At 50.5% G+C, this 12,259-nt stretch overlaps 1 protein-coding gene across 2 annotated transcripts in view; it reads right to left on the reverse strand.

Moving 5' to 3' along the window:
- Positions 1-12,259, reverse strand: part of MSH2 (mutS homolog 2) — a 799,418-nt gene that overhangs the window by 174,790 nt on the left and 612,369 nt on the right. For both annotated transcript variants that reach the window (XM_078649651.1, XM_078649652.1), the window contains one exon: positions 9,624-9,871. In XM_078649651.1, coding sequence (XP_078505777.1) covers positions 9,624-9,871 — 248 coding nt within the window. The remainder of the gene's footprint in view (positions 1-9,623; positions 9,872-12,259) is intronic.

Raw genomic sequence — 12,259 nt, forward strand, 5'->3', positions numbered from 1 at the left:
GTTTAACGAGTGGGCTAAGCACGTCGTCTTTTAGTAGCTCCAGTGGTTTACTTATTTAAATGAACCCATGTCCAGGTTACGTTACTCGCAGACTCCACCAGCACACTGGAATCTTAACTACCACATTACTAAATGCGGCTCGAAAACATCAGCCACCAAGTGCCTACGATATCACAACCACATGAAGCGCTATATCGTCGGTGCGCCTCAAGAGGGTCAAATTATAAGACCACCCACCAAGTATCTTATTCTGCTTTTGCTATATGACTAGTGTATCTCGGCCACAATTATGGCCCGCGCGCTATATCACAACCAAGTGAAAACGTCGGCATGGCCACAGACTACCCCGGTGTCATACGGCCATGTACATCACACGCGTTACCTGCACCACTCGTTAACTGCCGCCTCGAGGACTTCTCGCAGCGGCTTGAAGCACTAGGTCTCACCTGAAACCGTAGACAATGCTGTGCATTTGAGCCCGCGGGTGGTGCGGGGTTTTCACACCAGAGAACCGCACAGCGCACAATTCACCACCACTTACAACTTTATTTCACTATTTAACGCAGGGCATCGTGTGTGCCAATCGGGGTCTAATCCAAGCGCCTTGTGCTGTGCCTCGAGGCTAACAAAGGCACAGTGTTGTTACGACAATTGAATATGCTACTTACCAGTATGCATCTGTTCTTGGCATGTAGGGCTGCTAACATTCATATCTATTGCATAGATCGCCGCCTAGTGTTGGGTCCGGATGATTGCACATTGTTGTCCTGGAAGAGTCTTCGAAGTATCACGAGATAGGTGGCTCCTCCCCTGGACTACAGTGCGCATGGGCATCGACTCCATCCCCAGATTGTTTTTAGCCATTGTGGCAAAGATGGAGTGTGATAGTAGAAATGATGTCCATGCTGGTGATGAAATGCAAGAAGTAATCTGCAGCTGCTACAGGCGCCGGGGAGGAGGGTGGGCGATATGAATGTTAGCAGCCCTACATGCCAAGAACAGATGCATACTGGTAAGTAGCATATTCAGTTCGAGGCATGTGGGCTGCTAAATTCATATCTATTGCATAGAATACATAGCAGTCCCCTCATTAGCGGCGGCCGCCCGTGCCAGCTGCAGAAGTTTGAAAAAGAGTTTTGAGAACAGCCTGTCCTACAGCTGCCTGCTTTTTGGAGTGCACATCTACACAGTAATGTTTGGTAAATGTATGTGGTGTAGCCCACGTGGCTGCTCTACAAATGTCTTTCAAAGGAATGTTACCTAGGAATGCCATGGAGGCCCCCAACTTGCGTGTGGAGTGCGCTCTGGGGTGGACCGTTAAAGTGCGTTTAGCCTTCTGATAGCAAATCTGAATACACTTAACGATCCACCTGGCTATTCCCGCTTTGGAAATGGGGTTGCCTTTGTGCGGTGCTGAGAAGGCAACGAAAAGTTGTTGTGTCTTTCTAAAGTGTTGTGTTCTGTCAATGTAGTACATTAATGCCCTTTTAACGTCTAGCGTGTGGAGCATTCTTTCCGCTACTGTTTCTGGATTAGGAAAGAATGCGGGCAGTTCAATTGTCTGATTGATATGAAACCGTGACACCACCTTTGGAAGGAACTTGGGGTTAGTGCGAAGCACTACCCTGTTTGAAAGGACTTGAATACATGGCTCTTGTGTTGTGAGCGCTTGGAGCTCACTAACACGTCTTAGAGACGTGATAGCAATGAGGAAAGCCACTTTCCATGTCAAGAACTGAACCTCACACGAATGCAGAGGCTCAAAAGGTGGGCCCATCAACCTAGTGAGGACCACGTTGAGATTCCATACTGGAGCGGGTGGGGTCCTGGGAGGAATGACCCGCTTCAGCCCTTCTAGAAAAGCTTTAATGGCAGGCACCCTGAAAACAGAGAGATGCTGCCTGTTCCGAAGATAAGCCGCTATGGCGGATAAATGTATCCTAATGGAAGCGTACGCTAGATTGCATTTGTAAAGATGCAACAAATAGCAGATGATGTTGGGAATGGATGCATCTAGCGGGTTTACGTTATGTGCTGTACAATAAATGACAAACCGCTTCCATTTTGCTGCATAGCAAGCTCTTGTAGTGGGCTTCCGTGCCTCCCTGATGATGTCCATGCATTCTGGAGGCAGGTTAAGGTAGCCAAACTCTAAGACCTCAGGAGCCAGATCGCCAGATTGAGCTGGTGCGGATCTGGATGCTGAATGTCGCCATGGTTCTGCGTCAAAAGTCTGGGTGTGAGGTGCAGCCTTTGGTGCGGTACCACGGAGAGTTCGAGAAACGTGGTGTACCATGGTTGGCGTGCCCACGTTGGAGCAACCAGGATGAGTGTCATCAAGTGTTGCTTTAGCTTTCTTGCCACCAGCGGTATTAGAGGTGCTGGGGGAAAAGCGTACGCAAATCTGCCTGACCAGTTCATCCATATCGCATTGCCCTGCGATTGTGGGTGAGGGAACCTGGCGGCAAAGCTTTGGCATTTTGCGTTTTCCCTTGTGGCAAACAGGTCTATCTCTGGATGACCCCACTGCTGGAAGTACGGGCGGAGTACTGATGGATGTATCTCCCACTCGTGCATTTGATGGCTGTACCTGCTGAGCAGATCTGCCATCTGATTGTCCTTGCCCGGGAGGTGTTCCGCCATGAGGAAAATGTTCCTCTGAATGGCCCACTTCCACATGCTCTGAGCCAGATGAGACAGCTGTGGAGAGTGCGTACCCCCCTGCTTCTGGATATAGTACATGGCAGTCATGTTGTCCGTCCGGATCAACACGACTTTGTTGCACAGATGTACCTTGAAGGACTTGAGTGCCATGAAGATTGCCATCAACTCTAGATAGTTGATGTGCATCTTCTTTTGCTGTGTTGTCCATAGTCCCTGCACCGTGTAGTGGAGCACATGAGCTCCCCATCCCTGGAGAGAGGCGTCCGTCGTCATGATGATCTGCGGCACAGGCTCCTGGAATGGTCGGCCCTTGCAAAGGTTGTGTGGATTCCACCAATGCAGAGAGCTGTATGCCCGACCAGTTACCAACACTAGGTCTTTCAATTGTCCTTGAGCCTGTGTCCACTGATGCGCCAAGCATTCTTGGAGCGGACGCATATGCAACCTCGCGTGCGGGACTATGAAGATGCAGGAGGCCATCATGCCTATCAACTGCATAAACACTCTCGCTGGGAGTGATTGTTGCGGTCTGAACCTTTGGATGAGCGACTGGATGTTGTCGATCCTCACCTGGTTCGGCTGAGCTGTAGCAGTCAAAGTATTTATTGTCGCGCCCAGATACTGCCGCACATGGGCTGGCTGAAGGTGCGACTTGGGATAGTTCAGTGAGAACCCCAGACTGTGAAGGAGGTGAATTGTGTGGGACATGTCCACGGGCGCACTGCTGTTCCGACTTTGCCTGAACGAGCCAGTCGTCTAGGTAAGGGTAGACATGTATGTTCTGTCTCCTGAGGTGCGCCGCTACAGTCGCCAGACACTTTGTGAACACCCTGGGGGCAGTGGTCACTCCGAAGGGTAGGACCTTGAACTGGTAATGCTTGTTTTGTATGGTGAACCTGAGGTATTTTCTGTGGGATGGGTGGAGTGGTATGTGAAAGTAAGCATCCTTGAGGTCCAAGGTTGCGAGGAAGTCTCCCTGGTTTAACAGTGGAAGAATCTGCTGCAGTGTTAACATGTGGAAGATTTCTGAGAGGATGTACAGGTTGAGGGGGCGTAGGTCCAGAATGAGTCTGAGCGAGCCTTCCTTCTTTGGGATTAAGAAGTACAGGGAATAAACCCCTGTGCCTTCTTCCTCCACCGGCAGGAGCTCTATTGCGCCTTTTTGCAGCATTACAAGAACCTCTTGCTGCAATAAGTGCAAGTGCTCTGCTGACATAGGTCGTTGTCTTGGGGGTATGTTGGGTGGAGTGGACGTTAACTCTAAACAATAACCGAACTGGATAAGTTTCCTCACCCACCTGTCTGTGGTGATGGACGACCAGACTGGCAGGAACTGCTGGAGTCTCCCCCCGACAGGTGTTGGATGGTCGGGGGGTAGGGACAGAGAGTCACTGTTTGTTGGCAGCAGAGGAGCGGGAAATATTGTTGCCTCTGCCTTTGGCGCTGTTGCCCCTGTAACCACCTCTATTCTGTTTCGGGTACGAGGCTTGGGCGCCTCCTCTTCCGAAATGTGACTGCTGTGCCAAGTGGCCTCTGGTAGCACCCCGCGCACTTGAGCGACGAAAAGTGTTTCCTCTGAATTGCTGAGACTGAAGCGCCCCCATGGACTTAGCTGTCTCAGTATCTTTTTTGATCTTCTCGAGTGTGGTGTCAACCTCCGGGCCAAACAGTCTGTCTGGATTGACGGACTGGTTGAGGATAGTTGTCTGTATTTCTGGTTTGAACCCTGAGATGCGGAGCCATGCTTGACGCCTTAACATAACACTTGTGTGGACTGCTCTTGCTGCTGTATCTGCCACGTCTAGCGCACATTTAATTGCAGCGTTAGAAATGAGCTTGCCCTCTTGTATCAGCAACTCAGCTCCTTCTTTAAACTGGTCTGGAAGGTGTTGCAAGAGCTGCTCTAAGGTGTCATAGTGCGCCCTATCATACCTGGCTAATAGGGCTTGTGTATTGGATATGCGCCATATGTTTGCTGCCTGCGCTGCAACCCTTTTGCCCCCTGCCTCCAGCACTTTCGACTCTTTGTCCGGGGGAGGAGCTTCACCCGTTGTCTGTGAATTTGCCCTCTTGCGGGCATTGGAGACGACCAAAGAGTCTAGAGGCAACTGGCCTCGTATATAAGCAGGGTCCCCAGGTGCCGGTCTGTATTTCTTTTCTATCCGTGGGTTGACCACCCGTGCCCTGGTGGGTTCCTTGAAAATGTCAGTAGCATGTTTGAGAACCCCTTTAAGCATTGGCAGTGTTTTTACAGTCTTTTCCGATGCAGAGAATGTATCGAACAAAAAGTCAACTTCCACAGGGTCGGCATGCATCTCCACCTTGTGATTTGCAGCCGCCCGTTCAATTAAGGCATTAAATGCCGCTGAGTCCTCAGTAGGAGAAGCCTTTATTCCATAAAGCTGTGGGTCACTAACCACCTGTTGGTCACCCTGGTCACCAGTGTCTATCCATGAGTCCTGCTGCTCATCAGGGTCATTATTGGCAGGGAAGTTATAGTCCTCATTCTGTTCATCGCCATCCCCATCTGAGTAAGTGGGTGAAGGTGTTGGACTCCTCCTAGGCTGTTGAGGAATGGGTTCCACAAGCTCTGGTGTATCTGGTGCAGGCCTTTTCTTTTTTAGAGGGATTACATAGGAGTCCACCGGCTGGGATGTAATTTTCCTCTTGTAGAGCATTAATTTGCCCGTGTCGGCGTCGATAAAATGCTCCGATTCGTCGTCCTGCAAAAGTGGTCGAGCAGAGCCTCCAGTACGCTGAGTCTGCCGCAGCCCCTCCGAGTCATCAGGCACTGCACGAGGTGCGAAAGCCTTCGGCGCCACCTTTGGCGGCAGAGTATAGAGGATCGGCGTCGAAGTCTTCTTCGGCGGAACTGTAATCGTCGGTACCGAGGGCGTCTTCGGCTCCGACGTCTTGTCCCGTATCCTTTTCAGGGAGTCCGCGACCTGCTTAGTAAAAGAAGCGGACGGCTTCGTCGATCCGACTGAGGGCCTTGATCCACCACCAGGTGGTGATCCGAGCGTCAACGACTGCTGTTTGGGCGCGGACGCACCCTCGACATCAAGGGGTTGGTCCCCTGTCTTGGCCTTAGGCGTCGACGCCGCCGGCTTCGGATCGGCAGATTTTTCCCTTTGCGACGTGGTGCCAGACTTCGGCACGGCGGCCTTCGCCGACGCCACTTCGACTGGCCGTTTGCCTGTAGGCGCGGTAGTCTTGGGTGAAGGTTTCTCGACAGTCTTCTTTAACGTCGACTCCACCGCCTTACTCGACACATGCTCGATGACCTTCTTCAAGCCGGCCTCCTTGGCCCCTTTGGGTGCCTTTTCGTGTTCGACCGCCTTTTTTGGCCTCGAAGCCTCCGAAGACGACGGTGTCGAAGTTGTCTCTGCCGTCTTTGGTTTCGATGGCGCGTCGGCCATCTTAGAAGAAGTCGAAGCCGATGGTTTCGGTTTCGTTTTCTGTAACGGAGGCTCCGCCGAAATGTCTGTAGCCGGGCCAGAAGGCGGGGCCGAGGACTTAGGTTGAGGGTCGTGGGTAAGGCCGAGTGGCGATCCCGTGACCTGAGCCTTAGTTATTGTACGGACGGGGCATAGCTCTTCCTCCGAGCTATCTTCCGCGTCCCCATAAACTTCCTCGTCGTCCCCTACCTCCTCGACGTATTCGTCTAGGTCCAGGCCCTCAACGGCTTCTCCGTAGTCGGCCTCGACCTCCGCCGATGGAGGCGAGATCTGAAGCTGAAGCTCTTGCTCGTCTGCTTCGGGGTCGTTGAAGATGTCCACAGGTGCCGGTGCCGATCGCTGGGCCTCGAGGCGCGCCACGCGCCGAGTCTTGAGCGTCTTCTTCGACCTGAATTTCGAACAGGCCATACAGTTGGCCTCGTTGTGGTCCGGCGACAGGCACTTGTTGCATACAGGATGCACGTCGATGTGTGGGTACTTCGAACCGCACACTGGACACTTTTTGAACGGACTTCGTTCCATTGTAGTTTCGTCGGGGTCTTGCTGCGCCGAAGGGCCTCGATGACCGAAGAGTCACGCGACTCCCCTGAAAACCGACTCGAAGAGTTGGAGAATACACGAGAACCGAACGCACACAATACCGACGAGGTCAGAAAGCCTTTTGGCCTTTAGAAAACAGTATTTTACCGATTCCGACAGGAGACGTCGAAATCACATCCGAACCCAATGGCGGAAAAAACAATCTGGGGATGGAGTCGATGCCCATGCGCACTGTAGTCCAGGGGAGGAGCCACCTATCTCGTGATACTTCGAAGACTCTTCCAGGACAACAATGTGCAATCATCCGGACCCAACACTAGGCGGCGATTTATGCAATAGATATGAATTTAGCAGCCCACATGCCTCGAACCGTGCGGGTTATCGAGGAGGGGACGTGCAGGGACAATGCAGCAATGACACCAAACCAAAGCACCACGAGTCTGAAGGGTGTGAGAGGCGCTGGGTGATGGATCTGTTACGTGTGCGTTTCAAATGCAGGCACATATTGTGTTTTGTGGAATTGCAGCAGGCATGACTCGTGTGGGATTTCAAGTTTCATTTCACGGGAAATGGCAGCGCAAGGGCAGTTTCCTGGGGAGAATGGAACATCTCGAGCATCCGCTCAGCCCCAGCTCCATGAAAAAATGGCGGCCGCAAACATCAGGCAAAAAAAAAAGTAAACACCCACTGCCGCATGACGCACGAAAATGGGCGGAGAGGGAAAAAAAAATCGCCGGAACGCCCACGAATCGCTTCGCACAATGACGGACGCCTCTCTCTTCCAATGGCTAGCCTCCATAATGGAGCTAGCCAATGGAACAGAGAGGCGGGACTTTTGTCCATACTGCGTGAACGCTGCTGCACAGCAGATCGCGAGGCGAAACCTAAAAAGGCAGCATGACTTGAGGACAGCAGAACAAGGAGGAGTAAAAGGAGAGGAGAAAAAGCAGAGAGAGGGGTTTGGGAGGGGGGGGGGGGTCTATCCCCAGCGAGAATGAAAACAAGAAGCAATATTAGTACAGGGAGAGGAAAGTATAAAAAAAGAAAGGGCTAACGAAACTTGCAGATTCCATTTTGAAATAAAATACATTTACTAAAGCAGATTTTTAAAGGGTGGAGAATATTTTTTATCTTGGACATGTTAACAGCTAGGAGAAATTACATTTACAATTTGCTATTCTACCAGTACCATGTACAATATATTATTGGTAACAAAGACTGAGATAAATACCTCATAGACCGCATAGGAAATGCATAACTTGGGCAAGAAGGAACACCATGAGAATCAAATGGATCACTGACAAGGAAGCAACAGGTCTAATAGTATAGAGATTCAACAAAAAGTCAGTCAACGACTCAACCTGCCACACATCACAAGGTTGAAAATGTAAGCCTCAGATAGAGCAAAAGGGCAACTTTTTATGAAAATGTAAGCCTACTTCCAATGTAAATCAAAAAGGCTATAATGTGACCATGATTAGACATTAGCCATAGAGTTGAAGACAACATATTTTAAGGAAATTAGGTATCAACTCAGACGTGTCAATAGTAATAACGTACTGCACTCTGTGCATCTGTGTATATCGTTTATGCTAAGCAGCTTTTCTAAAGTATTTGTTTTAAATGAAGGTATTGAATCACAATCGGGGTGCAAGAGGTCAAATTTGCGCAGTGAGCCAAAATTACATTACATCGAAGTGGCCTAATGATTAATTCATCATTCCCTATGCAGAGTCATTCATCATAAAATCCAGGAGGCAGCAGTGTTTCTCTCTTAACCCTTTCGCTGCATTATAGTAATAACATTCAATTTAACTTTGCAGTGCATTAATACATCTGTAAACGTGAACAGCTGCTCTAAAGAATGTTACTGGACCACATTTATTTCCATTGGCATGTCATCAATAAAGTGTGTCATTCCATCTCCTCCATTGCAGTGCACAGGAGACTAGTTAACAGTATGCACTCTCAGCCATCACACTTTTATGTCACATTCAACATACTTCGTATACAGAAAGCAGACTTTTTTATTGCATCGGGTAGCTTTTGAATGCTTCTGCCATCCAAAGCATAACATGGACCTCTAGTTCATTATCATACCTCAGCAGTAATAAACTTTGGTCCAATACCATTACCAATAACACCGATGACACCTTCCCCAGATAGTACCAATCCCACCACGAATAACAATATACCATCGACAATACGACCACAGCCAAAAACACACCAACCCTACACATAACACCACTATACCCATACTTCTACTACCAAGATTTGTCAGGGAACATCAAATCTGCATGGCTGTGTTTGCATATTTTGTCTCATTAAACCTAGACCTATTTAGCTGTGCCAATGCTTATTCTTTAATTGTTTTGGTCCTGCTATAAGCAGAACTATAAGTACCTCCCCGGAATAATGGCATCAGGAGACAACAAGGATATCGAAGATCTTATTTCCATCCCATAATTTCCTAACTTGAGGTTTAATAATGAATCTCTTGCAATACAAACATTTATTTCAGAAATTGAAAATAGTATTTTTTACTCTAGCATGATATATGCAACGCTTTGATTTAGTTTTTATTAAAATGACAAAATAAAAACCAGATTAATAAATAGTAAACAAGAATGCTATCCATGCAATAATAGTTTCTACCTATGGACAACTTAAAACCAGACCACTTCCAGAGCTCACTGGGTCAAAGTTATATTCAGCATTAAGTACTTACGAGGCTACATAACCAGGCTTACTACTTCTTTCAGCCACAGTTAAGACGTGTAAGGTCCCACAGTTGTTCTCCTAAATTATGTGAATGCCTACCCCTGTTATTCTTCATTATTCAATTTACCCGAGTCTGGCCGTGATAAAAATAAAACTACAAAAGTCCCTCTCATGCAGAAAGATAGAGAGGCAGGTACAAAGTTGTTTTCAGACATTTCTTTCATCCTTGAGAACGCTTACCTTTCTTGATACGGTAGAGCATGGTGAGGGTCTCCTCTGTAGTTAATGCAGTAACATGCAGGTTGGTGACTGTGGGCACTTGGTCGGCCAAGGAGGTCAGCTCATGAAAATGTGTGGCGAACATGCAGAAAGCGCCTATTTTTGTGGCAATGTACTCGGAGATAGCCCACGCCAAGCCAAACCCGTCATAGGTTGAGGTCCCCCTTCCCAGCTCATCAATTATTATCAGCGAGTTCTTGGTTGCTGACCTAAACATAAAATATCCAGACAATGAGAAGAACAACACAGTATTCACCCCTGCCACACAATACTACAAAAGAAACAGCAAATCAAGAGGTGAGCAGAAAAACTGCATTTAAAAGTAACATGTCTAGGAAGATAGCACACGGGCATTCATCTTATAAGTATTTGAGAGCATCTGGAAATTAAAAACAAAAATATAACAAGCAGGACACCCCCACGCCGCACGGCCCACCAGCTGTAGGTGCGGATCTCCCCCAGCGCCACAGGTCCATCCCTGACCTCAGGTGCCCCCTCGCTGCTGCTCGCTATTTGCGCCCGTTTTTTCCCCGCTTTTGCCCCTCTGTGCCCAGCTGTCATTGTTCTGTTTTCCACTGTGATTAATGTTTAGTGCTTCTTTTTTGTAAATAGGATTTTGCACCTTGTATTCTTTCACTGTTCCCCGAGTGTAACGCCCCTCCGCTCCCCGCTTCCCGCCGCTGCTCCCTCGCGGCCCCACCCCTTTTCACCTCTGTCAACCCCATTGGCCCCCCCGCTCCCGCCTCCCAGCTGCTCCTCCCTCCCACTTCGCCTTAAATGGAACCCACGCGTACGCGCAGCGGGCGCGCCGATTGTACGCCGAAGGCGTGCCAAAGGCAAGCCCGTCTATGGCCGTCCGCGCCTGGACCGCGCCCAGCGCCAGGACCCCTGGCCCCCGACATCGCCAGACCTCACGACGGACCTACGACGCCGCCACCCTCAACGCCGGCCGAACCCCTGCCTGCTACCGAGCCACCCCGAAGCGCACCCACATACCCTTCACCTGCCAAGCCTGCAAATTCACCTGCCTCCGGACCTGTACCGCACCTGACAAGCCGAGCACCAGCAGCAACCACCTCAAGTGCATCCTGCTCAACACCCGCTCCGTCCACAGGCCCGCCGTCGGACTCTGGAACCTGCTCGTCACAACATCACCGGACGTCGCCTTCCTTACAGAAACCTGGATGAACGCTTTCTCAGCGCCTGACATCGCCATAGCTATCCCGGACGGATACAAGATCACCCGGAAGGACCGTGTAAACCAGACTGGAGGAGGCATCGCCATCATACACAAGAACACCATCCACATCACGACCAACCCCAACAACACCTTCACCGCCGCCGAACAACTCCACTTCCAGATACACACCGATCCCAAGACCACCCTCATCCACAGACCCCCGGGACCACGGACACAATTCAGCAAAGACATCGCAGACTTCATCAGCCCGCACGCCCTCCCCTCCGCGGACTACATCCTCTTAGGGGACCTCAACTTCCACCTGGAGAACAACAAGGACAGCAACACCACCACCCTGCTGGACAACTTCGCCAACCTCGTACTCAAGCAACTGGGGATCACCCCACCCACTACGCCGGCCACACGCTTGACCCAGTCTTCTCCTCCAGCAAGCACATCTCCTTCAGCCACTCCACCGGACTCCACTGGACTGACCACAGCTGCATCCACTTCAGCTTCAGAAGAACAACGACCCACCACCACCCGCAACAGATTCCTCGCAGGAGCTGGAGCAAGATCACCACCGAGCAGCTCACCACCTCCCTCCGCCAGAACCCTCCCGCCAGCACAACGGACCCCAACGAAGCAGCCAGCAACCTCACACAGTGGCTCACCAACTGCGCAAATGACCTCGCACCACTGAAGAACCCTCCCAGCAGACCCGGCAGCAAGAAAGCCTCCTGGTTCACCGACGAACTCAAGAACTCCAAGAAGAACTGCCGAAAAACTCGAGAAAGCCTGGCGTCACGACCAGACCACATACAACATGACTGCCCTCAAGCACGCCACCCGCAAACCCCACCAGCTGATCCGCACCACCAAGAAGACAGCATTCACAGAACGACTGGACAACAACGCCCACAACAGCAAGGAACTCTTCAGCATCGTCAAAGAGCTCTCCAACCCCAGCGCCGGAAACAACGACATCACCCCCTCACAAGACCTCTGCGACTCACTCGCCTCGTTCTTCCACTGCAAGATCGCCGATATACACAACAGCTTTGGCGCACCTACCACGCCCCCAACCACCGAACCAACGCCCCCCACCACCACCCTCTGCGCCTGGACCCCGATCACGATACAGAAAAGGGGGTGGTGATGAACAGAGTGTCTGAATTAAGCAGACCACTCTTACCCAGTCCAAAGATCAGGGCTTGATCCATCACCGTTATTTATCTCACTGCCTCATCCCAGCTCAGAACCTGGCTATATGCAAATTAGTCTGTCCCTGGCCCAGTGCATCATGGGAACAGGGCAGACCAAACTACCAAGCCAATTCTTCACCAGAAAGGAGACAAGCTACCGGGGACCGGTTTCTGGCATTTCAGCCTCTTCGGCCCAGCTTGCTTGAATCCTG

Source organism: Lissotriton helveticus, chromosome 6, assembly GCF_964261635.1.
Source record: "Lissotriton helveticus chromosome 6, aLisHel1.1, whole genome shotgun sequence".
NCBI lineage: Eukaryota > Metazoa > Chordata > Amphibia > Caudata > Salamandridae > Lissotriton > Lissotriton helveticus.